Source organism: Phascolarctos cinereus, unplaced genomic scaffold, assembly GCF_003287225.1.
Source record: "Phascolarctos cinereus isolate Bilbo 61053 unplaced genomic scaffold, phaCin_HiC Scaffold_7;HRSCAF=346, whole genome shotgun sequence".
Lineage (NCBI taxonomy): Eukaryota > Metazoa > Chordata > Mammalia > Diprotodontia > Phascolarctidae > Phascolarctos > Phascolarctos cinereus.
The window spans coordinates 90,624,747-90,652,330 of record NW_027556180.1 but is presented as its reverse complement, the minus strand read 5'-3'; the positions used below and the strand labels follow the sequence as shown (position 1 = coordinate 90,652,330).

General features: G+C 39.7%; 1 protein-coding gene across 3 annotated transcripts in view; it reads right to left on the bottom strand.

Moving 5' to 3' along the window:
• ENOX1 (ecto-NOX disulfide-thiol exchanger 1) overlaps positions 1 to 27,584 on the bottom strand; it is a 677,866-nt gene that overhangs the window by 14,668 nt on the left and 635,614 nt on the right. For all 3 annotated transcript variants that reach the window (XM_078147594.1, XM_020971657.2, XM_020971652.2), the window contains 2 exons: positions 12,977 to 13,079; positions 1,730 to 1,815 (listed from right to left, as the gene is read on the bottom strand). In XM_078147594.1, coding sequence (XP_078003720.1) covers positions 1,730 to 1,815; positions 12,977 to 13,079 — 189 coding nt within the window. The remainder of the gene's footprint in view (positions 1 to 1,729; positions 1,816 to 12,976; positions 13,080 to 27,584) is intronic.

Sequence of the window (27,584 nt, the reverse complement as noted above, 5' to 3'; positions counted from 1 at the left end):
TATCCCATAGTAGGCCTGGAATTGGAACTCAGGTGTCCTCACTCCAAGGCAAGGAAGATATTTCCAATCTATCGGGTCCCTTAAGACAGGTCATTCATCTTGTCTTATTCTATTCCACACCACCCCCAGCCAGGAAAAAAAAATGTCAGGGATATATAGCATAGAAGGAAAATCCTTGCTGCCAATAATGACAGAGGGTTCTAGACTGTTCTAGACCCTTTAAAGTAGGAGGTCAGACCCATGCAGGGATCCTAATGGCTTTAAGACACAAGATGGCCTCTCCTAAAAACAACACAAATGGGGCATTAGCTAGTACTGCCCTGAGATTGGGCAAGAGTTTTCAATGTGTGCTTCAGGTTGGAGAACTTTTGAGTTTGGGACCTCAATAGACCCAGGTATCTGAGAGATGGTCCCCTTTAGACAAGCTTTCTTAAAGATTTTCCTACTGCTTTTAATTTGTGTTCATGGCTGAAGTGCTTAATCCCTCAATGCAACCGGCCTCCCTTCTTTTTTCCAGCTCCTTCTTTCCTGAAAGTCTCAGTTGCGTTGATGATTTATTCCTCTTCCAGTTAAGAGCTATTTCTCTTCCTGTTCAAATGTGCAGGGTTCTCTACATTTCATAAATGACCATATGTTCTATCTAGATCACAATGTGGCATAACGCCAATCTATAAACAGGACTAGAAAATTATCCACTTCACAACTTCTTGGCTCACTGTGCAACCCTAAGTGGAGCAAGAGCTTGGATCTTTGAGTTCTATCTGCTCTATAGTGATCAGTCAGCCTTGCTTCTCTGGCCTTCTAGCTACTACCAGGGCTTCTGTGGGCACCAGTTTGGCACCAATGGGCTTTCCTATAGCATTGTCAACCCCCTAAACCCCTTTCTTCTCTATACTTGTAGGAACCTCATGCACTGGAAGAGAAAGAAAATGCAAGGACGTCAAAGAAGCAAGAAAGGTCTTAACTTTGAGACAACATCAAGAATGTCATCATGGAAAGAGGGTACTATTGGGGGCAGGGGGGAAGATCCTGATGATTTAAATAAAACCAAAAAAGGACCACTAACTGTCCTTCTCTCAGATCCTGAGAGTATCTTTTTGTGGGACTCTGAAGATCCCACAAAATCCCATTTGCACCGACCTGGATCAAAATGGAAGGAGAAAGAAACCACACTTTGTTTAGAAGATAGGAAGAATTGGAGGAGAGGAAGTAGGTATGCTTTGTAACTTGGCCAACAACACATAAAATAACTTAGGACCTAAGTTATTTTCTTAAAAGCCATAGAATGTTTCTGGTAGCTTTAAATGACTGCAAACATTTTTTTCACCATATCAAGTTCCTTTAGAAGTCAATGGAAATCCTGTAGCCGGGAGGCCTGCCAGCATGGTCCAAGGCCGATGCCCTAACGGGAGCCCTTGACTGATTCCTCTCTTGTCTTTGAGACTCCCTTGACTAACCTTACATTTTACATTCCCCACAAGCTTCCCCAAGTAATTTAGCATCTGCTTAAAGTCATTGTCATTTCAGATAACAGTCTGTTCTACCACAAAGACAGAGGCAAGTGAAGGAAGGCAGCCTGACTGCCAAAGAATTTGGGAACGAGGGAAGCGTACAGGCCCCATTTCCCCATTACATCCCTAATGGGGCCTCATGTGGAGTCCACCTGCTGCCAGCAATCACGACGCTTTGCATTTAGGCAATGAAAGCCCTTTAGATAAAAACCATTTACCTTAGAATCCAGCTGCTGCATGTATGACCAAAGATATTCTATATTGGCTCCAAAAGGATGGACATGAAGAAATGTTGATATGATACCTGTATTGAAAAAAAACAAACACCCAAATATTAGAAATAACTAGAAGCACAAACAGCCTCAGCGAAGTAATATCACCTCTGTCACTCTGTGACCATTTTGTCAGGCTGAGTTATGGCCCCATTATTTCTAACAGCACTCAACAAACACTAGATAACAACACATTTTGAATACAGTAATGGTAACATAGTAAACAGAATTTCTTATCTGTAGGAAGATAGCAGTTAGAAAGCTAGTGACCAAGATAATATATAGATGAATAAAGGTATTTCTAAACAAAGACTCCTGGAAGCACTTCAACTACCAATTTTATGCTTGATTTACCAATATAAAATTGTAGTTATTGGAAGGATAGAATTATGGTGTTTCTCTCCCTCAGTGGATGCTGCAGTGGGAAAAGGGTTCACTCGTGCAGCTGTTTCAGAAATCACAGGGCTTCAAAATTTCCGAATAATTATAGTTGCTAGTTACAAAAAAGTATTTAATCCATATTGCCCCTGACGGCTGCTGAAGGAAGCCCAAATCCTTGACACACTGGCTTTTGGTTGTTGGTGGCTGTTGTTTAAAGGAAGCCCAGCTCTGTCTCTCCTCACTGTAATTTATAAGAACATTTTAAAAGGTCTAGGGGAATGAATGGTTTAGTTGGAATCAGATGATAAATTGAGAGCTTTTTCCATCACGAAAATCAACTGTCAGCATTGTTTTGACAGATGAAAAGCAGGATGTCGGTCTTAGCATTGCTGTGAAAAGCAATCCCTCTCCACCCTTCTGACTCCTTTTCTCCCAAATTAAAAGAGCACAAGCAAGGAAGACTCATCTCTAGGGACTCTCTGTAGCTAATTGTTGAAAAGTCATATTCAAATGAACATTCCCCAGCTGTGTCTGAGTGGATTTCATAATGAATTATCTGTTGATAACCTAAGAGTCAGGTCCTCATGAACCAAGCAAAGGTTGGAGCTATAGATTTTGTTTTTAGATGAAATACAGTTAATGGAACAAACCTTACCTGAAATGGGTCACCTAGCAAAAGGAGATGGGTTAGCCTGGATTGATGTGGGTTTAGCCCTGTTGATGGTCCTTCTCCTTTCTTCTTTAGTATTTTTCTGGGCTAAGGACTTTGGGAAAAGTGCCTAGTATAACCTTGCACTGGGAACTGAGGTGCTGAAGAGTTTATAACAACTGAGTCCTGTGTAACTGGACTAGGGAAGGTCAGCATCCTGGGACCAGGGGCATACTTTCTGGACCAAGATGAGTGTGGGCACACTGTTGGTAATGTGATGCTTTTTGCCTAACTAAATATTTATATTTCTCATGGTACCTTTCCTAGAGTCCTAGGAACCTCATAATACTTGCTGACTGACTGACTGGCATGGACATTTGCCACCTGGAAACAAAATTCAGATGATCAATTCATCCCCTAGTACATAATGATTTTCAGAGAAGATCGTTAAAAAAGTTATCTCCCCCAAGTCACACAAAAACCTTAATTTTTTTCCTAAAGATGAAGGGGTTAGATTAGATGATCTATCAGATCCCTTGTAGCTGTGAAATTGTTGCTTGAAAGGAATTCTATATCCATTTAATAAAAAAACCCAGAAAAATGCCACCCCTCGAAACTCAGCAAACTCTGCTATATTGACAAGATGCAATAAAAAAGTGGCAAGTGTAGGTACCATATCATTACCTGGAAGTGTCTGAATGAAATGTAATGAGAGAATGAAAGAAAATGAAAGAAAAAACAAGATGGAATGAGTGGAATGAACGACTTGGAGGCAGGGACTGTTTTTGATGTTTTATTTTTGTATGGTCAGTGCCCAGCACGATACCTTACAGTGCCTGGCACACAGTAAATCCTTAATAAATGCTTGTTGATGGGTTGGTTTGTAAATAGTGAGTCCTTAATTCATGGTTGTTGGGTTGGGCAGAGCCACACATAATAAAACACACATGTATATTCCATGAATAATCAATGAATCAACACGCATTTTTTAAGTGAGTTTAATGTACCAAGTATTCTGCCAGGGATACGTATAAAAAGGAAGCCTTGCCGTTAAGGAACAAAAGAGGAATTACAAAAGGAAACCAGAAGGAAAGATGTCATCAGAGAAATGTATGAGCTGAAAAGATGGGAAATAGAAAGAACGAAAGATAAGCAATAGACAGCCAGTGTGCTCCATGGATATCCTTACAATGTCAAGAAAAAAAAGCCCAACAAGAAAGTCCCCAGGACGTTGGGTAGAGCCCCTGGGCAAACTTGTGGGAGGCCTTGAAAAAGAGTTAATTGGATGAACAAGCATGGATGGGTTGCAATCTGCATAGCTGGAGGGTATATACTCACATCATGAATCAATTTGGAAGAGAATATAGGGTGATAGAATCAGTTTAGGGTTTAATGCTGATTAGATTTTTTTTTCCTGTAAAGTTGTTTGAATACCTTAAAAAAGTCACTGGTAAAATACTCCTGTTTACAACACAACCTTTCTTAGCATGTCTACTCAAATATCACTCAAAAAAGCTGCTTCCCACCCAAAGTCAACTACCTTCTTTATTTCCACCTAATAATTCCTTCCTTCCTTCCCTCCCTCCCTCTCTTACCTTCTTTTCTTCCTCCCTTCCTCCTTCCCTCCCTCATTTCTTCCTTCCTTCCTTCCCATACTTCCCTCTCTCCTTCCCTCCCTCCCTTCTTCCCTTCCTCCCTTCCTTTCCTCCCTCCCCTACTTCCCTTTCTCCCTCCCTCCCTCATTTCCTTTCTTCCCTCCTCCCTCCCTTCCATACTTCCCTCCCTCCCTTTCTTCCTTCCTCCTTTCCCACACTACTTGCCACTTATATGATCAGTGAATTTTCCTGTCCCATCCTTTATTAAGCTACCTTACCAACTGGGCATCCTTCACCCTAACATTTACCATTTGGGCAGGGGGTGGGCAACAAGCAGGTCAGGTAGAGAATAGTGGGGTATGGGAGGAGTCGGGGCAAAAAGAGCTCAGGCAAGTAGGCAAAGAGAGACTTGAGAAGCTGGCAGATAGCAGAATGGCTGATAGTTAAACAAGAAGGTCGGACAGTAAGGAATTAAGAGTACATTTATCAGCTCAGACACTGAGGAAGGATGGATTAATGAACACTGAAAGCTCTATGGACATTACTGATTCCACCTACATGCAAGTTTAAAATTATGACTAGCAATGCTAGGCATGGTCGGGTTATTAGGATAACAGGATGATAGCAAGTCACTTGAACTCTGTGGGTGTCCAGTCCTTTTTCTGTAAGAAGCAGGGGTGGAACAAGATGTTCTGTAAGTCCCTTCCACATCTAAAGTTCTCTGATTTTATATCTCTTAGTTTATATAACAAGCAGGAGATAATAAAGTGATAAGGAACCAGCTGCCTAGTGTGACCATCTTCCCAGAGCTATTAACCTAAACTGGGCTAGAGCCAGATATCTATTAGCATAAGTTCTGCTTCATTCTCCATTTTAACAATGTCCAGAAGTGTCCAGCTTCGTAGAATTCCAAGGATCTGGGTTGGAATCAAAAGTACTGAACCATTACATCCCCCACACCTCCAATACCTGCCAAATCCAGCATGTGACCTATACTGTGAAATGAACAGACGTTCAAAAACTCAAGAATTTTTGGCATTGTACCACTCTGTGCTATGTCAGACTGACCTAACGAGGGCGTGAACGTAGAATTGTCAGATATAAAAATCTACTTTAAAATGACCGTTGAAATCTCACCCTTTTGTATGTCAAGCTGTCCTCACAAGTGGTAAGTGGAAAAGGAGACCGAACCATTGAGAAAAGCCTCAGCAATTCCCAAACCAGAATGAATTGAATCTTGACGGCTGGACTTCCCCTACTGAGTACTCACTTCAGACCTAAATACTTAAAGGATACTCAATGTCATTATTGTGCATGCTTCTTCCCTTTTAGCAATGCAGAGCTCAATCCCTCTAAGACTCAGTGGACAGTCTTGGAGAATTGAGTGACGTGGCCCAAAAGAATTATTACTATGATGCCAACACGGACATAAGCCTCTTTGGACTTGGCTAGGCTGATGCTTGGACAACAGATCAATAACAGTTCATTACCAAGCCCAGACTCAGTCTTTCCAGGTTGGCAGGAACTACGTAGCTCTTGTATTCATGTAGCATAATCTTTGAGAAGCCAAGGTCACCTCCATGCCACAATGAGGCACTAGAACATAACTCCTTCTGTTTTCATTAGGGAGGCAATGAATATTCTCTTCTATAAAATTATGGAATTGGACTAGACGTCCTCTTACATCCCTTCTAACTCTAGAGTTATGGTTCTGCGGCTGCTCCCACATTCATTGCAAATAACAGAAGGTGGGAGAGTAATTGAAATAGGCAAAGGCTTGTTGATTCCAATTTGACATCAGAGAAAAATAAGTGAGTGACCTTGACCTCATCAGTTTTATGTATAAGATACACAATGGGTATGCATCTACACGCCCAAGGCAAAGGACTTGCTTCCATGAAGTGGTCATAAGTAAATCTGGCAAGCCTGATTTTCTGCTTAGGCAAACTTGTTTCTATAAGGATGAGCAATTTTAAGGATCTGCAAGTAATAAATAATAATGGCAGCCAGCTAGCAAACTGGTCTTGAATCAAGAAGACCTGAGTTCAAATCTGTCCTCAGACACTTACTAGCTGTATGACCCTGGGCAAGTCACTGAACTCTGTCTCAGTTTCCTCATCTGCAAAATGAGCTGGAGAAGCTAATGACAAACCACTCTAGCATCTTTGCCAAGGAAACCCCAATAGGGTCACAAAGAGTAGGACACCAATAAAGATGACTAAACAACAACAATAATAATACCACCACCCATAATAGTGAATATATTAGATCTATAAGGTTGTATAAAAGACCTTACATATGTTATCTGATTTTATCCTCTCAACAACCCTGGAAGGTAGTTGTTATTATTTTCATTTTATAAATGAGGTAATTGAAGCAGACAGAGGTTAATGGATGGAATAAGCATTTATTAAGTGCCTACTACAAATCAGGAACTGTGCTAAGTGTTTTGCAAATATTATTTCATTTGATCCTCACCAACAACCCTATGAGTTTGGTGCTATTATTATCCCAGTTTTATAGTTGAGGAAACTGAGGCAATCAGAGGTTAAGTGACCTACCTAGGGTCATTCCCCTAATAAGTGTAAGAGGCAGGATTTGAACTGAGGTCTTCCTGATTTTAAGCCACTCACTCTATCTTCTACCTGGCTACCAAGAATTTAGAACACTGTATTGTTTGTGAAATTGTCTTTTCAGTCCTGTGGAGCTCACATGGATATAGGACATGTAAGTCATGGGGCATGCCTCCTGACCCTTCCACAGGTACAGCAGAAAGTCTTGTACTAATGCACATCCTTGGTAACTAACTACTATGCTGCATTCTGATATCCTCAGGTGACTGCCAGATCATAGGACTGAACTGATGGGGGCACCAATGGTGCTTTGTTTTGAGCCAGGTCCTGCACTGGGCACATAAAGACAAACCCGGAACAGTCCGTGCCCTCAAAGTGCCCACATTCCACTGTTTCAATCTGTTAGTGCTGCCTGATCATAAAATGTTCTCATATCTACTTCCACCCTGAGCTATTTTTAAGCTCTCCTGTAGAATCAGCCTGGACTAGAGCAGGTCTGGGGGTTCATGGCTGTGGCCTCCTGGAGGTTCCAGTTACTCCAAGGGTGCTTTTCAGAGGGGGCAGGGTTGGGGAAGAAGGCTTCTTTGGCTGAGCATATCAATCATTCCAGCTACTCGGTGTTCATTAGAGCAGGGATCACCCTAGCTCCATTTGGGTTTCCCACCTTTTCAGACCCATGGCAGTTCTGGATACAGGCAAATGTCCTCCTCCATTCCAAGCAACATTTTAGCTTTGGAAGCTCCAAGGATTTGGGGCCCAAGTCACAAAGCATATATTGTAAGTAGGACTGAGATGGTAGGGGTGGGATGGGGAAACAATTTTCAATATACTTGGACATATGTTACAAAGAAAAGACAGAGTATAATTTATGGCTCTTACTGAGCCATTTCGTTACTGCGGTTAGTTCTTTTGGGAGGTCCCTTTGCCTAATGGACTCTGCTGCCTATCTTCTAGTTAACATGGATTTAAGTTTATAGGGATTTGGGCTGCTCAGCAAGCCTAAATCATAGGCACATTTTTTTTTCTAACTAAAAATAATTCATTTGCAATTGGCAGAATAGGGGGCAATAGAGGACACCAAGGAAAAACTAAATCACTGATCATTCCAGGGTTTCACATTGATCAACTTCCCAGCAAACATTTTATTCTGAGCTTTGCTTCCTGGCCCTTGCCCCATTTTTTCTAGTAAGAAGCTAACAAAGGCAGGGTTGGGGGAGGTGCCTGAAAGGGCTGACAGTGAGAAGCAAAGGCCCTGAAAAAGCAAGAGTTGACTATAACTTAATGTTTGAGGAGGGTTGTTCAATGACTGTTATTACCCTGTCCCAATCCCTACTTGATTTGGCTATTTATAAAAAAATTCATGTAACCCTATGGACTATGCAAAAACCAGCAATAAGTATTTATTAAGAACTTCCTATATGTCAAGTAGACAGCTAAGTGGATCAGCACTGGGCCTGGAGTCAGGAAGACCTGAGTCCAAAAGAGACCTCAGACACTTACTAGCTATGTGACCCTGGGCAAGTCACTTAACCTCTGTTCACCTCAGTATAATCAGATGGAGAAGGAAATGGTAAACCACTCCTGTATCTTTGCCAAGAAAACACCACAAACAGTTGTTCCAGGGGGTCATGAAGTGTCGGACATGACTGAATGATGAAAAAACAACAGATACTGGGAATTGGAGATGCAAAGACAAAAATGAAACAGTCCTTCCCACTCAAGCAGGTTACATTCTCCTGAGAGGGAAAATACATACACAAATACATAAATAAATAGAAAACATACTCAAACATATCCAAATGGATCTGTGATGTTGCTGATGTGGACATTCCTTCCAAAGATACAGATTACATCCCATCTACATCTGTCCATCTTGTGTGATTCTTGTCCCTCACTTCCCCTGGGTTTACTATGGGAGGTGAGAAAGAGGGACCTTCCTTGCTTTGTCTTAATGCTACAGTGACACCAAAGAGAGCATGGAGTGTCCATTGGTTACCCCTGCTCTTGAGACGTGACTAAGCCCATCACTTTTTCAACCATACATTTTACATGTGATTGGTTTGGGTAGAGATGCTAAACACAAACTGGTTAATTGCATCATAGGCTAGAGCCGAATGCTGATAGTGTGATGTGTGAGCAAAGGCAAAGGATAGAAAGGAGTAAGTAGGGTATGCCTTTCCTAATGTCAGCATATTTCATACATTCAGTTACTAAAAGTCATAGAATGCATAGTGCGTGGTTCAGAAACATGGTAATTCTTTGTAATGACACCACCTTGCTCAGAGTTGGTAAATCTCTTGCTCCTCAGTTGCTAGTGCTAATCCTTTTTACAATTATTTCCTATTTACTTTGCATGTGTTTTGTATTTTCTTATTCACGTATATGTTGTTTCCTCCTGGTAGAATGTAAGCTCCTCGAGGGCAAGGACTATTTCATTTTTGTCTCTGCACTGTCAATGTACACAGTAGGCACCTAATAAGAATGGGTTTTCAGGTCTCAAGTAACATAAATAACACAACTCAATTAACAATATTGATAATGGCATCAGTAGACTGTATCCTTCCGTGGGAGTTCAGAAGAAATGATCTATGAAAAGAGGGAGAAAACTCAAGACCAAAGCCCTCTCTTGACCTCAGTCTGTTCTGTACAGAAGTATACAGAGTAAAGTGCTTTATTGTTGTAGGTCCATTCATTCCCTAAAGCCCTGATGAGGCAAAGTGCCCCTTTGTCCCACTGAACAGAAGAAAAATATCTGTCAAAACTTGACATGTTTTCCAGTATAAGAATAAGCCAGTTATCAACAACATGTGGGTTCACTTTGGGGCTCCTAGAACTGAGAGAAGATCAGCATGTCTTATAAGGCTTGTGCCTGGCATGTTATTACAGCTGTATATCACTGGAGAGAAAAATAATTGGTTTTCCTTGGAGTATCTCTAAGCTGATGTCATATTCAATAACCCTGTAGTTGAAAAATCTATATATGATGGATGAAGTTTGGACTATCTTTTAAATTTAATTCCTTCTGAGCCAGCTTCTTAAAGGCCCGGTGTACCTGTCATTTTGAGGTGCGAGTATGCGGTGCCTTGAAAATGCAACTAGGAGCTACTTTTGCCAGATAACCAAATATGGAAAAGCCATTTGTCTAACATGAGCAGTGATCTCATTGCTCACTCTTAACCATGCGACCGAGGAGCCAATCAAAACTTGGAACCCTGAGCTAGAGCCACTGCCAAGACCGGGCTCAGATCAATACTATGGATCACAGAGGAAGGATGGGCTCTTCCCTGCCTCCCAGCTGAGAGTTCTGTGCCTTTTAAACTTCATTCATCCTAATAGTAGGTATATAGGGATTGAGAGTCCCAAGCACAAATTTCATACACAATACTCATATATCCTTAATGAAAAAAATTAATAACTTTATGGAGGTTACTTATCTTTTATTTTGGAGTCAATGTCCTAACAGACACATGATCTTCAGGAGCCTGGCTTTTAATGTGACCAGACTAGACAGGAAACTGAAATTGATGTCTGCTTACTGTCACCTGCCCTACTTAGGTGAAAGGCAGTTGTCTCCTCTGCCCTCCCTCTCTCAAATAACCAGTTTGTTTTTTATCACCCAGCCTAACTGCAGGTCTGGGTCTGGAGTCAGAGAAGCCTTGTAAGTATAGCCCAGCACCAGGTTATTTTTGGGTCTAAATCTACCCCTTCCAAGATCTCAAGGCTAATATTAATTACACTTTTGAGTATACCTTGCAGAGGTCTCATTTAACTGAAGAGTAAAGCTTAGAATGGAAATTAGGCAGTTACTTAGGGTCAACACATAATGAGGGACATTTTAAAATACTGCCTTTTTCTAAATGCACCTTTTTTAAGAGAGGCAGGATGGTGTAATAGATAAAGAGTTGGTCTTAGAGCCAAGAAAGTCTTGGGTTCTCAACGTGCCTCTGACATGTGTGTGACCTCGGGCAAGTGACTTAACCTTTCGGGGCTCTAGGCAACTCTCTAAGACCATAAGTTGCAGAGAAGGGTGCTGATCTACATTGATAGAGAGTGTTTCCTCACTATAGGTCCCTATAGTGATAACATCATGGATCTGGTCCCTATCCCCTACATATTCGAACACCAGAAAATACTGCTCACTGTGAAATATGTACTTCTTTTGTGATAAGTCAAATCACATGCATTATAGTGAAGTGAGATAGATAGTAGACACCTTTATGGGCTGATGACAGGAGGAGAAACAGGTTTTACCAAGAATTCTCTTTGTTGAATGAATACAGCCTAGTTTTAACAATGGAGCCACAGAAAGTAAACTCTGGTGAATGACAATGCATAGGTAAATCTTTTGGTCCCTAGCTGCTAGTGCTATCCCATCTGCAATTACTTCCTATTTATTTTGTGTGTGCTGTATTTTCTTATATGTGCACATGTTGTGTCTTCCTGGTAGAATGTAAGCTCCTTGAGGGCAGGGACTATTTCATTTTTGTCCCCCCAAATGTATACAGTAGGTACTTAATAAATGTTGAAAGAATAAATAAATACTCTTTCTACAGGCCAAACTGTCCCTGATGTCTTCAGGGAATGTAGGGAGGCAACTTTTAAAACTCTGCTGATGGTCCACACATGCTCTGTCCAGATTCCGGTCAGAAGAATTCTTAAAAGGTCATGAATCCTAGGGAGTCTTTGGGCCTCACCCAGGATTTCAGGACGTATGGTTTAGGAATGACTCATGGAGGTGGTTGTAGACTTGAGAGATTTGTCATACAAAAGCTTATGCTATCAAGGAAAGCATGCTATACTCCAAATTAGAGAGTCTTGGTTTGAATATTGACTCCCTCCTTTCCTCAGTGAATGATTTTGGGCAAATAACTGTGAACTTTTCCTCACCTGGAAAGTGGAGATACTAGTACCTCTGGTCCCTACTACTGATGAGGTTGTTGGGAAGCTCAAATGAGTTAATGTATTGTGAAACACTTAGTAAAGCTTTAAAAAATGATATAAATACCAATGATTGTATTTATGATCCTATTGGGCAAATTAGTTTAGCCTTGCAGATTTCATTCCTTTATTAGATTACCAAGTAAAGTTCAGAAATAGCGCAGCAAAAGCCTCATTATTCTGTAATCCATTAACCTGACACTTAAAATAATCTGGAATGAGCTGAACTTTACTTTGGCAATATTGTGAAGAAAAACTTTTCTTACCAAAACAAGACTGGGTTGGTCCCAGGTAGGGGTGTCCTGGAGCCAGCTCCTACTGGGCTCACAAGAGCCGACTGTTCAATTTTTCAATGTGAGCACGACTGTCTTGGAAATCAGCAAACACTACAAATCAGGGCTTGATTTACTGTTTTGCTGATTGTGTAGGTTTAAGAAGGTGATGGAAAAATATTATTAATGCAGATTAAATTTAAGAAGTATACCATGTGTTTTTGGAGGGCTACTTATCTGTTAAACATTGAACACAATCTTGGTTCCAGCTGACTTAAAGAGGAAAAAAAACCTTTTGAAGTAGTCATTAGACTCCATTACTATTTTAAAAATTAATGTGCTAATTATAATTTTTTCATTAAACCTGGGTTCAAAAGTCTTCTTGGTAATACTTTGTTGTCACTTCTTTGCTTTGAAAGTATTAAGTCTATATTTCTTTCAGAATAGATTAAAGGTCAGACTTCACTTCCCCTAAAAAGCAGTAAACTGAGAGGCAGCACCCTAGTCCTGAATATGTTGTGAAATATATTCCACTAACTAGCTGCTTGACCTTGGGCAAATCATTTAACCTTTACATATTTTTGTTTCTTTGTCTGTACTGTCAGGGGGTTGGGGTGGGGGGTAGCCTAGAGGATTTCTAAGATACCTTCTGGCTCCAAGCACTCAGTGATTCTAGCCCCAAATATGGATATTTCCCTGGCTGAGTCTCAGGCTTGTGTGGGTATAAACTGAAGGGCACAGCTTCATGGGGCCTACGAGGCATGAGGAAGGTAGAGCTGCCTTACCAATGAGTAGTGCCTCCTTCTCCGACTTCAAGCCTTGAGTGCGTTTCTCGGTATTATTCTCTCGGTCTTGGTTGACCAACGCCACAGTCAGCACATTGATTTCCTTTTAAGAAGCAAAAACAAAATATATGTTCGTGTGAATTTCTTACATTTTGATCAAAACTTGCTTGCTCTTTTAAGTGCTATAAAAGAGGCTTTTCCTTTACTTTTAATTAAAGCTGAGGACCAACTAGTCCTAAATAAATGATCTATTTCCTAAGTAGCAGAGGAGCAATTTTGAAACCCAGGCTCTGTCCTGCAGCAACCAAATTTGTCACTACTTATTTCAAGCTTTGTTCACGTTCCGATTAAACTCTGTTAACAGAAACCATATTTAAATGGGGCTGGTGTTACTTTTAGTACCGTTGTTATTTTGAGTATGAATGGAAACTTTTCTGGCAACCACATTGCAGACTGATTTATAATACTGTGCTAGTAACTTGGGAGAGGAAGAAAGATAGAGTGTGTGTGTGTATGTATGGAAATAGGGGCTGTTGGAAGACCAAGGTAATGGGAAGCTTTGATATAATTGTTGTTCTTATAGTTGAAGTCAAGTGTGGAAAGATCCTTGGACACTACTGCAGAAGGTAGATAAAGACAAGGTTGGAAAATTCTTTTCTTCTGGAAACTAAAAGTGAAGAATTTGTACAATAAGCCAGTAACATATTAAAACATCAAGGCCAAACTATTATAGTTCTTTTTAAAGGTACTCATGGTTTAAAAAAAAAAAGGAAAAGATTTAACTCATGTCCTCCCAGACCTATTCAATCTCACTATGCATGCAGTGGCTTCCAGACAAAGTATAAATTAACTGAATTAGCTTTATGGGTAAACAAGGAACAACCCTATCTTTGTGGGGTAGTAATAATAACTATAATAGATGACATTTATTAAAGTTTGAAAAGCATTCTGTGTATATTATCTCATTTTATCCTCATGACAATCTTAGGTAGGTGCTATTATTATCCCCATCTTACAGACCATCTTACAGCTGAGAGAGGTTAAATGACTTGACATAGGGTGTGGGGGGGTGTGCCTTAATGAGCAGGATTTGAACTCAGATTTTCCTGACTTCAACTCCAGTACTTACAGTTCTGTCTAACAGATAGTAATGCAATCTAGTGCTATCCAATAGAAAGTAGCAGGTTCTGTAACAAGTGTGGTTGAATCTTAGAGGGAAAGGACATGGTTCAGAATAAGTTAATCTTTAAAGTGAAATTGATTAATGAAAAACCAGGACATTGGGAGTCCAGTGGAGAGGTGGAGAAATCACTAGATTTTGAGAGAAGGCACATAGAAGGGTTAATTTAATGGAGGATGGAAAAAGTAGAAGGGCAGTTGTTTCTGGGGTTGTAATCAATTGGAAGGTATACATTTAGGATATGGAAAGGAAATAAAGGTCTTCAGAGATATTGAATGATTAGCTGGGAAATTAAAAGGATCAGAGTTTTTAGTGGAAGGTTTGGTAAATTGTAAAGAATGAACCAAGAGTAAACCAGAAGTGAGAGTGAAGGACGTTTAGAGAGGAAAGAATAGATAGTTTAGCATATAGAAGAGGAGATCTGTTGACCTGTGGGTATCAAAAGAGTACTGAGACTGATGGAGGGGCAGGTGTTGGTAGAGAACATGGGTTCTTTGGGTGTTGAATAACTGTTTTTTGGTGGGTTTAGACTTGTGAGTTAAAGACTATTAGGTTTCAGTCATGGGTGAATCCATGACCATAGGGCCTAGAAGGGACATACCAGTAATCTGAACTGACTGTCACATAGCAAAGCACTTAAAAACACGGAACAGATTCACAAGTTTATGTGGATCAGAACAGAACATTTTGTACAGAAGCAGACCAGGGAAAGGACTCATTGCCTTTGGGATGAGGCAGCATATGGTGATTCCTGATTATGCTGTCTCAATTAGAGCTTGAGAAAGATTATGAGTTCACTCCCTCTCCCTGAGCTAGTAGGGGTCAGGCAGCCTGCAGAGCACCATCAATAACAGGCTCTCCAGAATGGTTCAGAACAGCTTATACCAGGGGGAAACAGACCCAGATTTTTGGGCCTAGGAAGGGAGCAGAAGGAAGGTAAAGCTGAGTGAGGACTATGATTCTCCAGCGATCTCATAACAAAAGAGATTTGGTGGACCAGGGGAGCCTATTAAACACAAGATTGCATTAATTAAGAGAAACACAAATAAGCTCTAGGGCCAAGTGTGGTTAATATTTTCAGGACAGGCAGATACATTTATATCCTGGATAATAAGTGATGACATCTGAATTGCCATTTTTAGTTCAATAGGGAAGAGATGAACAAGAGTGGGTAAGACAGTATTTTGGGGCCCACTGAGGAGTGAAGAATAACTGACTAATTAAGGGAAGTAAAAGAGACAGCCATCCATGCTTTCAAAGAACAAGTAAAACATGGCAAAGACCAATGATGCTGAGTCCAACCAAATGGGTATATGCTACATGTCACCGACTTCTGAGCCAAAATCAAAAAGCAATCATTTATTAATCACCTACTGTATACCAAGCACTTTGCTAAGCACTGGAAACCAAATGAAAGAGAAAGTCTCAGTATAGGGAAGACCCAGTGAATTTCATTGATTTACTTATGAATGATGGTCTGAAAGTAAGGTATGTGCTCTAACTGTTATTGCCCACTTAGGAAAAAGAAACAAAAGTGGGGTGAGGGGAGGTGAAGAAAAACAAAAAAAGAGATGCATCCATAACTTCTCAATCAATGAGCTGAAGTCTTCTTTTTGGAAACAGCTCTTCAGGCAGAGAAGTGTAGCTTATGTTTTGGCCATTCATTTGCCCATGGACCACTAATAGTGAACCAGATTAACAACTTGTATAGCTCTGAAGGAACTGGGAGACTCGGAGCTTAGCTGCAGGAGGAAATTCTTGGCTTTCTTTGTCATGTAGTATGTCTTTTCAGCTAAGTCTGAATTGAACCCTGAATTCATAAGACAGGACTCAAAAGACGTATACAAGGAAAGACAAGGATTTGGACCTAAAACCTTTATCATGGCAATATGGAATAATTCCCTTGCTACTGTAGGTACAAAAGCTTACATGGACTCAACCAATGAATCAAATATTTACAAAGTGCCTACTATGGGATGCCAGAGATACATGGGGAGAAAAAATGAAACAATACCTGCTATCAAGAAGCTTGTATTCTATTGGAAATGACAATATCTATAAAACAGACACAAATTAAACAAAAGATTCTTTTTGGGGAGGGAGGCAATCCTACCTGGGAGAGTAGGAAAGGCTTCATAAAACTAAGGATTCTAAAAGTTAGAGGTTTGGAGGGAGTGTATTCCAGGCATGAGAGATGGTTTCAGTGCAAAGTCATTTTGTATTGTGGTTGAAAAACAACTAAAAGTGTGATTTGGTTAGACTACAGATGTGGAGATGAGACCACAGATAAAAAGATAGGTTTGAGGCAGATTATGAAAGGTTTTAAATGTCAGACAGAAGAGTAAATATCTGCAGATGTAATGGGGAGTCAATAGAATTTTTTGAGCAGGGGAGTAACATAATCAGACCTGCACTTAAAAAAAATCACTTTGGCAGCTGAGTGAAAGCTGGATTGGAGGAGGGAGAGAGATTTGAGACAGGGTGTCCAATTGGGAACTTAATGCAATAGTCCATGAAAATAGCGATGGCGGACTGAATTATAGTGGGGGATCATGTGAACAGCAAGGAGGGGATGGACATGAGTGATATTGTGGAGGTAGAGATGACAAAATTTAGCAACTAGCTGGATATGTGGAGTAAAGGAAAGTAGGAAGTTCATGAAGTTGAGAACCAGAAGGATGATGCTATCCTCAGCAGAAATAGGGAAGTCTGGAAAATGAGTGGAATTGAGGGAAAAGATGATTTCAGTTCTGGACACGTTGAGTGTGAGATGCCTATGGAATATCCAGTTTGAAACGTCCACAAGGCAACTGGTGAAAATGGGAGAAAACATCTGCAGTGGCGCATGTTTGATGTAGCTAAGAGGCTGTAGGCTAGTATTTCACTTCATTTTTTAATGAATCAACATCAAGAATTCTTTTCTTAGAAGCGACCCTTCCATTTACAGATACCGAGATCAACAAGCATTCTAGCTAAGATCTCTCTTTTCGATTATGTTCTCTCAGCATCTGATAGACTCTCCTTTGGTTCTTAAGCAATTGATTGACAATTGACTATATGTGCCTAGGGGACAAGCACAACGTTGTATTAGTTTATTTTATTTAAAAAACAAAAAAAACCCTTTTTTCCCCCAAAACAGATGCTGTTTTTACTTTATAACTAAAAATCTAATCAGAGTTAGGGTCATTTTTCTTCCTCCTTGTTTGCTCTGAGTGGTTCCCTCGTCTGCCCTGGCCCTTTCCTCCTTTATCTGCTTTATTCTCTCTTTTCTCAGATGCTTCAGCACGTATGGAGCTGCCCTTGTGACACCAATTTTGAGGCCAGGGACTTTGAAACCAGACTCTGCACCATGGTGGCTTCAACAGCTTTGGCCCCTAACACTTCTCGTGAGGCGGACTTTGCAGCAGCTGTTTTCTACCAGCAAACTGTCCAAGTTCAGCATACGCTGGGATTCAAACATGCAAATCAGCCTGGTGATGTTGTGAACACCGTTCTGGATGATACCATAGAGTTCTTTCTGAAGGTCTTGGACAAGGCTGGCATCAGGAAACAAATTGGTAGTTTACCCACAGAATATCATTGATGGCCTCCAGTTCCACAAGGTCCTTAACGTTTTTCAGTGGGAGTAAGGGCCAGGAGTAACATCCAGGTTAGAGGCAGTGCCCCATCTGTGTATTTCTTTCCTCTTGCAAAATCTGTCTAAGACTTTCCTGACTTCATCTTTTTTAGCGGCAGTGTAAGCTCAATCCCCATCTTACTGACTGAGCTGGCAATGGGACATAAAGCTATGTGTTTAGGTCTTGGAGCTGCCCCAGGACTAGGATGAGGAGGTCCAGGGTCTGAGAGTAGCCCTGCCCCGCACCCAAGGCCCTGGCTCTCATGGAGTGTAGAAGGCACAGGGCAACAATATGGATACACCATTGTATTGGTTTAATTTTTATAGTATTTAAAAGTGTCTTGTGCATAGTAGACTTTCACTGAATTGATGTAGCATGTTAGCTTTGATTTTATATGGCAAAGACTGAGAATAAACACAATTAAGCATTAGGATGTGATTAAGGTGAGAAGCAGCCAGGTAGTGCAGTGGATAGAGTGCAAGGCTTAGAGTCAGGAAGACTCATCTTCCTGAGTTCAAATCTTCCCTCAGCCATTTCCTAGCTGTGTGACTCTGGGCAAGTCACTTAACCTCGTTTGCCTCAGTTTCCTCATCTGTAAAATGAGCTGGAGAAGAAAATGGCAAACTCACATCTTTGCCAAGAAAACCCTAAGGGAATCACAAATAGTTTGACATGACCGAACAACAACAACAAAATGAGGGACCGTTTCCTAAGGAGTTTAGCATGATAATTTCAGAGGCCCATTTTTCCTAATCTATATTACCTTTACTCTCTAAATCACAGGGTTATTTTGAGACCTGGAAACTTCTTTGGAGAAAGATTAATTTTAATTCAGTTTGAATATTATTGAATATCAGTCTTATTAACATGCTAAAATTAAGTCAGATATTTGTCATCATTGGCCATAGACATAACTACTACAAACCACTAATTAAACACCAGTAACTTTCTTCTCCCATTCACCTGTTTCTATTTATAGCACACCATAGCCTATGTTATCTATTGGGTAATATTTGTCATCTGAGCTCTATCATTGCTAATCAAGCTGAATTCAGATCCGGAAGGTTTTGGAAGATTTTATAGAGTTGACAAATCAAACCCTGGTTGTTTCCAACACAATTGTTCCTGGCTTTAACTACTCAAGGAACATGATTACTTTTGTTTTCCATAGCAGAACCATGATTTCAAGACAATGTGAACGTTCAAAAGAATATGTATTTCAGTGATCTATTTCTTATATTAGGAAGATACTTCCTACTTTAACTGGGTTAACATCCTCTGACCCTAAAAGATGCAATATGCAATGAATTTCACAATGCACAATAAATGCATCAGAATGGATGCTTCGGATGTCTGAAACAGACATGACTGAGGATGGAAAGAATACGGTGAAAGAAGAAAATGCTAAGGGTGTATGAAGCATAAAGTAAGAAGAAAATATTAGGCTGGGGATCAACAGCTTCTTCATCGTGGGATCTATTGGACTGTGAAATAGTCTTCCAAAGGAAGTGGTGAGAATACCATTTACTTGAGACTGTAAAAAGCACACGAGATTAGGAAGTGTGCTACAGGTAACAATTCTGAATCAGTGCAGGAGAATGAACAAGATGACCTAATAAATCTTTTCTAACTCGAACTCTGAACTCCAATTTCTCTGATATTTGAAAAGAGTCATTAAGGGCCCAGAGAAAAAAGTCTTCAATATCAGGAAGCCAGATGCCACAGTCTTTTTAAGACTTCTTAATGGGTTAGTTACTTGCTGCTGAATTTTCCCCTCTAAAAGTCCCCATCAATTATTGGGAAGGATGACAAAAGATGACTCAACTCTTTTTTTTACTGTGGATGGATTTCCTTCAAGAGTTTACTGAGCTGGCATTGTTTTAGGAAAAGGGCTGAGCCAGGGATCTCCTATCTTCTAAAAAAAACAAACTTTCATTTGCACCTGCTATCTGTCTAGTTACCATTCTCCTCCACCCCTTTCATCTCAAGGCCAAGCTTCTTGAACTCACACTTTAGCACTTATTCCCTTGACACTCATTCCCATTTTCATTTCCTGATATCTGGCTTTTGCCTCCACAAATGAGACGGGATAAGAGGGGAACAGATATATTGAGAGCTCATCAATGTTAATAATTTCCAAGAGATTTTCCCATACAATGGAAGAACCTGGGTCAAGCTTGTCATAAAGGCTTGTTTCTCACCCCTAGGGGTTAAGAGGAAAATCTTCATGCAAATACTAACATTTCATAAGACTACTTTGTGAGGTTGTGCAGGAGGGTAAATCTATGGCCTAGAGGGCCCAGAGGACTTAATGTTTATTTTATAATTTTCCCCCTTTTTTCTTTGAAGGTAAAACACAAAAACCACCTCCTCTGATGAGGTTAAAGATGAGATATAAACAACTCAGAATTCTTGTCAACTTTCAACTGGGAATAATTCACTATTTAGGAACTTGTGCTCCAGTGACAGGTAGGAGAGATAATCTGGAAATGATGGCTCTACCTGTGCTGGGTGAAGAGAAGTGTTGAAAGGTTAAGTTTTATCACCTATTTCAAAATGGAGGCTGAAAAGTTATGAATGCCCCAGTACACTGCAGGTTATCAAAGAAAATGAAGTATGCCTTAAACAATGGAAGAGGGGCTCCAATGCAAAAATAAAAATTAAAAATTGAAAAAAAGGTATGAAGAAGCAGAGGAGAAGTCTGATTCAAGATAAGAAGTCGAAAAAAAGGAGAAAGTCACACAGAGCAGGAAGGGAAGCCAAAGGAACACCTGTGGTCCTAAAAAAAAAAAGAACCCTAACTTTTAAAAGCTCTTTCTGAAGAGGAGGTAGCTGAATGTTCTGAAGAGGAAGCACCTGCTTATCTTCCAAGGCATAATAAAATGGAATCACAAGTAATAGTAAAAAAGACATCATTTAGCAAGGACTAGAAGAAGCAGTAAGATTGGCTCATGATTCCCTGCTCAGATGTCCTCAGGCAAGTATTTGTTAACTTGATAATAATAGAGGGGTTGCTTATCTTTTTGGGGCTTCTAACCAAGACATCACAAAGATTCCCCTCATAAATGTCAAAACAGATGACCATCACCCATTTCTGGTAATTCATGTGGGCATAAATGATACTTCAAGAAAAAATCTAAAATGTATTGTCAAAGTATAAAGTCTTGGGCAAGAAATTAAAGACCGTATAGGTACATGAGTGAATGTGCCCTCACTGAAACCAAGGAATGAAGAAGAGAAAGTAAGTTGGGAAAGTAAATAGTTGGTTGAGAAGATGGTATCTGAGAATGGGATTTGGATTTCTGAACTGCACCTTAAGATATCAGAAAAACAGACTCTTCAACAGCTGTGAAATCCACCTAATGAAGGGTTATAAGAATTTCTTTACTTGGTGTGCTCCAGATGTCTAATGAAAAGAGTTTTAAACTGAAATAGATGGAGGATGGAAATAACTGCATGTTTTTCCACCATGCTACAGTACCCACTAAATGATATACTGTAGAGAGTAGCTATAATATAAAGAGGAGAAAAGCAGTTGACATACTCAAAAGACTATAGGAAACTAAAGGAAAGGAGTCAGAAGCAAAACTTATGGCCTGAAAGTTGTAGGCACAAAATGCATATTTTATGCAATAAAAAAAGAAGAACTTGAAGTCTTAACTCAAGGAGTCAGATTAGACTTTGAAGGTATCACTGAGACTTGTTGGGTGAGAGCTATGGAGAGAGATGGAAATAGTCCTAGATGGGGCAGGCCTCATTCAAAGAAAGAAAACAGATAAAGGGGATGGAGTAGAGGAGCACTGTATATTGAAAAGAGGGTTCAGGAACAAAAGGTGAAAAGCATTTGAATGAATATCAGTGGAAGAATACCTTGCTAAAAAGTATGAATTCAAGTCACCCGTCCTGGATGAATTATATCCTCTGGCATTGAAAGAAATGGTAGCTGTGAATAGGTAGGAGGCAGCTAGGTGGCACAGTGGATACGGCTAGAGCATTTCCAGGCCTGGAGTCAGAATGACTTGAGTTCAAATCTAACCTCAGACCCTTTACAGGCTGTGTGATCTTAGGCAAGTTGCTTTGCCTCTGTTTGCCTCAGTTTACCTCATCTGTAAAATGAATATAATCACAGCATCTGCCTCTCAGGATTGTTGTGAGGATCAAATGGGATAATATTGTAAAGTGCTTAGTGCAGTGCGTGATACATTTTTGTGGTTATGTCTGACTCTCTGTGACCCCATTTAGGGTTTTCTTGGCAAAGACACTAAAGTGGTTTGCCACTTCCTTCTCCAGCTTGTTTTACAGATGAGGAAATTGAGGCAAACCAAGTTAAGTGACTTGCCCAGGGTCACAGAACTACTAAGTGTCTGAGGCTAGATTTGAACTCAGGTCTTCCTGACACCAGGCCTAGTGCTCTATCCACTGTGCCACCCATCTGCTCCACCTAGAACACAGCAGGTTCTATATAAGTGTTAGCTATTATTATTATGTGACTGCTGATTTTCTGTCAGTGATATCTGAAAGATTATGAAGAACTGGATAAAAACCATTAGATTAGATTGATTACTTTTTTAAATAATAAGAATATTATTTATGTAAGAGACTAGAATATGAAAACTATAGGCTAGCAAACTTGACTTCAATTACTGCCAAAAGTCTAGAATGTATTGCCAAAGAGAGGTAGAAATAAACTTCCACAGGAGGTAAAACAAAAATAAAACTCCAGGACTAGATGGATTCATAAGTGAATTTTATCAGACATTCAAAGAACAATTAATTGACTTCAAAAATAGCAAAAGAAGGGATTTTACCAAACTCTTCTGACAGAAATTATCTTGAAACCTAAATCAGGGAAAATCTAAACAGAAAAAGAAAACTATAGACCAATATCTCCAATGAATATAATTGCAAATGTTTTAAATAAAATATTAGCAAAGAGGCCATTCCTTAAGAAATACCAAGGGATTACTTTATAGAACTAGAAAAAGTAACTACAAAATTCATATGGAGGAAAGATAGGTCAAAAGTCTAAAGAGAAATAATGAAAAGAAATGAAAATGAAAGGGATTTAACAGTGTCAGATTTCAAACTATGCTACAAAAGAGTAATTTTTTCAATGGGTATTGGTTAAAAAATAGTGAGAAAAATCAGTGCAACAGATGAGGCATACAATAGTCTGAAGCAACATATCTACTACCCAACCATTCAATGAACACAAACATCCCTGAGATCATTACTGAAATAGGAACTCAGTGTATAACAAAAATAGTCTAAAGTTATGAATAAACAGTTCTCAAGGGAAGAAACCTAGATTATTCATAACCATATGAAACAGATCATATAGATTATAAACTATAACAAGTTTGGATTTATACTAAGAATACAAGGTTGGTTTAATATTAGGAAAACCATAAACTTAATTAACCATATTAACAAAAACCAAAAACAAATCATATGATTACAAAAACTTTTGACAAAGTGCAACATCCATTTCTAGTATTAGTATTAAAAAATACTATAAAACAGGGAAAACTGGACCTTTCCTTAACATGATAAATAGTTTACATCTAAAACCAAGAGCTACCAATATATATATAATGGAGATAAATGAGAATCTTTTCCAATAAGATCAGAGATGAAACAAGGATTCCCATTGTCACCACTTTTATTTAACATAATATTTACTCAAAATACCTACTACAGTGGTTAAGATAAGAAAAAGAAATTGAGAGAATAATCATAAGAAAAAACAAAATTGTAACTTTTGCAGATGATACCATAGTATGCTTAAAGAACCTTAAAGTGTCAACTAAAATTAATTGAAACAATAACCTCAGCAAACTTGCAGAATACAAAATAAATCAACACAAATCATCAGCCTTTTTATACAAAACCAATAAACCTTAGTAGCAAGAGTTAGAAAGTGAAATTCCATTTAAAATACTTACAGAATGTATAAAGTACTTGGGAGTGACCTCCCAAAAAACACATGCAAATTATATCAATACAACTACAAACTACATAAAGACAGACTTAAATAATTGAAAACTTCTAATTGCTCAAGAGTAGGATGAGCCAATATAATAAAAATGACAATACTACCCAAATTAATTTTCTTATTCAGTGCCATACTAATCAAATTGCCAAGGGATTACTTTATAGAACCAGAAAAAATAACTACATAATTCATATGGAGGAAAGATAGGTCAAAAGTCTAAACATAAATAATGAAAAGAAATGAAAATGAAAGGGATTTGACAGTGTCAGATTTCAAACTACACTACAAAAGAGTAATTTTTTAATGGGTATTGGTTAAAAAATAGTGAGAAAAATCAGTGCAACAGATTAGGCATGCAATAGTCTGAAGCAACATATCTATTACCCAACTATTCAATGAACACAAGCACCCCTGAGATCATTACTGAAACAAGAACTCAGTATATTACAAAAAATGCTGGGAAAATTGGACAACTATATGGAAAAAAATTGGATCCAGACCAGCAACTCACATCTTATATACAAAGATAAGCTCCAATGAGTACATGACCTAGATATAAAAAGGTTGGATCATAAATAAATTAGAAAAATGTGGAAACTATTACCTATCAAATTTATGGATAGGAGAAAAGTTCATGACCAAACAAGGAATAGAGAAGATCACAGAAGATAAAATAGGTTATTTTGATTACAAAAATGAAGAAGTTTTTGTACAAACCTCATAAAGCTAAGAGAGAAACAACTAACTGGGAAAAATCTTTATAGAAAGTTTCTCTAATAAAGATCTCACTTTCATTTTTATAAGAAGAGCCCTTCCTCAATTGATAAATGACCTGAGGATATGAACAGGTAGTTCTCTAGGGAAGAAACCCAGGCTATTTACGGCCAAATGAAAAATAAAATGCTTCAAATTACTGCTAATTTGAGAAATACAAATTAAAGCAATTTTGAGATTCCATTATACACCCATCAGAGATGACAAAAGAGGAAAATGATAAATGTTGGTGGGGCCGAGGGGAAAACAGACATTTTGATGTACTATTGGTGGACCTGTGGATAGGCATATCCATGTACAGCACCAGGGGAACAATTTATACAATAATAACACTATAAAAACATACATTTTGAAAGCTATGATCCATACAATGACCATATTCGTGATTGCAGAGGACCAATGATGAAACATATTCTCTATTACAGATAGGTGATTGATGTGATGTAGGTTTACACACACACACACACACACACACACACACACACACACACACACACACACACAGATACACCACTGTTTAGGAAAAACATTGATAAGGTGTAGGACATCCAGAGATGGGCAACCAGAACGGTGAGGGTCCTCAAGTTTGTGCCATGTGAGGATGTCTTAGTTTGGAGAAGAGAAGAGCTCGGGGAGGGGTAGGAGGCAGGTGGGAGACAGAAACCAAAGGTAGTTATTTTCAGGTATATGAAGGGATATCATGTGGATGCAAATAGTTCTGTTTTCTCCCAGAACTAGCAAAAATGGGTGTAAGTTGCAAAGAGGCAAATCTAAGTTTGACAGCAGAAAAAAAAATCCTATTAATTAGATCTGTTTAACAAAAGAATTGGAGGGAGTATGTTCCTTCTCTTTAGAAATCTTCAAGCCAAGGTTAGATGACCAGCTTTTACATTTTAGGGGGGAATTTTCTTTCTTCCATTTTGGGCTGGAATTCTGTGATAACTTCCTTCTCTACCTTGATTTCCCCTTCAGATAAAAAGGTAGTGAGGATAGAGAGAAAAGAGAAGGACATTTATTTTGGGTTTCCAATTGGATTAATTTCAACGATGCTTCTTGCAAGCAGAGCACCATGCTAGGCAGCTGGGGAGGGGTGGTAGTGGTGGTGATGTAAGGTTTAGATGAAATATGGTCTCTGCCTTTATGAAGCTTGTGATCTAACAAAGGCAGACCACTGTAGTAGAAAGAAACCTGGACTTGGAAGCAAGGCATGGTTCTGAATGGGAGGTCTGACAGTTACCAGCTGTCAAGTCACTTCACTTGTCTGGACCCTGGTTTCCTCATCTGTAAAATAGGGACAAATAACACCTCATACCACCTCTCTCTTGGGATTGGTGGGAGGAACACTGGATGAATTGATATCACTGTTAGGAAGAAGTCAAGAGGGTAGAGGAAGGGCAAGTTTGCAAGAAGACAAGGTGAGAACAAGATGAGGAATGGCCAGTTTGAGGAGTGGAAGTGAGTTCTGGAATCTTTAACAATTAAAAAAACAGATCTGGGCTACCAGATCCTCAGCAGGGTCCAGAGGGCTGTAGGAATTATGGGGTTAGAGTTTCTAAGGGCTCTTTAAGTAATCAAGCCTGGGACTGCCAGTCCTTCTGGGAAGGTGGACTGCCACCCCCAGGTGACCTCTTCGGAGGGGGGGCTTTAGTACTCAGTGCTTGCACTGAGGAGGCGTCTGGAGGCATGCTGGTCATGCCTGAGCTCCACAGAGACTGTTTAATGGTAGAAGTCTATGGGCTCTTGTTCCTCAGCATGGATGCAGTCATTCATCATGATGCTATCACATCCTACATGGTGAGACTTTCCACTTCATTGGTGTTCAATTGCTAGACCCCTGAGCCATGCGGAGTATTTGTTTTGTCTTAAGACTATTCAAACAACTGGGCTTAGAAAGTTTTCTGGTTTCAAAGGTCAAGCTAGCCCGGGTCTTTCAGGGGGTGCCAGGGAGAGGGGATTCTAATATATCCCAAAATGCCTTTGCACCAGTATGGTTCATATGCACAGGATGGATGAGCTTTGGTTTCAGCAAGATGATGTTGAACACTCAGAACACATATTCCCAAATTCCCGGAGCTGTCTGGGTTCCCAGCATACTTGGGAGACAGCAGAGTCTCCAGCTGAGTCTGATTAGCAATTGTTGTCATACAATTATGAAGGCAGTAGGAGGGAAACAGACCAGGAAGCTATCTGGGGGCTGATGGATCAAGGACCAGGCATATCAGAGTTGTCTGAATATAATGGTGTAAGGAGACAGAGAGAGAGAAAGAGAGAGAGAGAGAGAGAGAGAGAGAGAGAGAGAGAGAGAGAGAGAGAGAGAGAGAGAGAGAGAGAGAGAGAGAGAGAGACAGAGAGAGAGACAGAGAGAGAGAGAGAGAGACAGAGAGAGAGAGAGAGACAGAGAGAGAGAGAGAGACAGAGAGAGAGAGAGAGAGAGAGAGAGAGAGAGAGAGAGAGACAGAGAGAAAAAGACCTCTTTCAGAGAAGTACTACCAGAAGTGGCTATGGTGTGAGTGTAAGAGGCAGCAGAACTGGTACCTTACTAGCACCAGAGAACAAGGTGCAGCATTGTGAAAAATGAATTTCATGTTCATAGCGTTAGACTTTTCCAGGGGTAGGGGACCTGTGGCTTTGAGGCCTCCACTCTGCTTACACTAACAAACTTCTGGGGTGGGTCCATGTATAGCCATAAGCCTCCTTCTACTTCTGTGTATTGTATGGCTTCTTGAAGGTAGAGAATTTTAAAGAGAGGGCAGAGAAAGAAAATAATTATTTCATTCAACAGAAACCTATTGAATATTTACTAAATACAAGGCATTGTGCTGGGCCCTGGAGGAGGAGAGGATCCAGAGATGGACCAGATATTGTCTCTGACCTCACAAAGCTCCCTGTGTTGGGGACATAAGCCGTAGACAAGGCATGGAATAACTACCATAAAATCTGTATGATGTGCTTTAGGACAGTGCGGTCAAACTCAATGCCTTACAAAAGGATCCCTGTAGTCTACATGTTAACTTAGTTTTAAAATGTAATATTATTTATGTT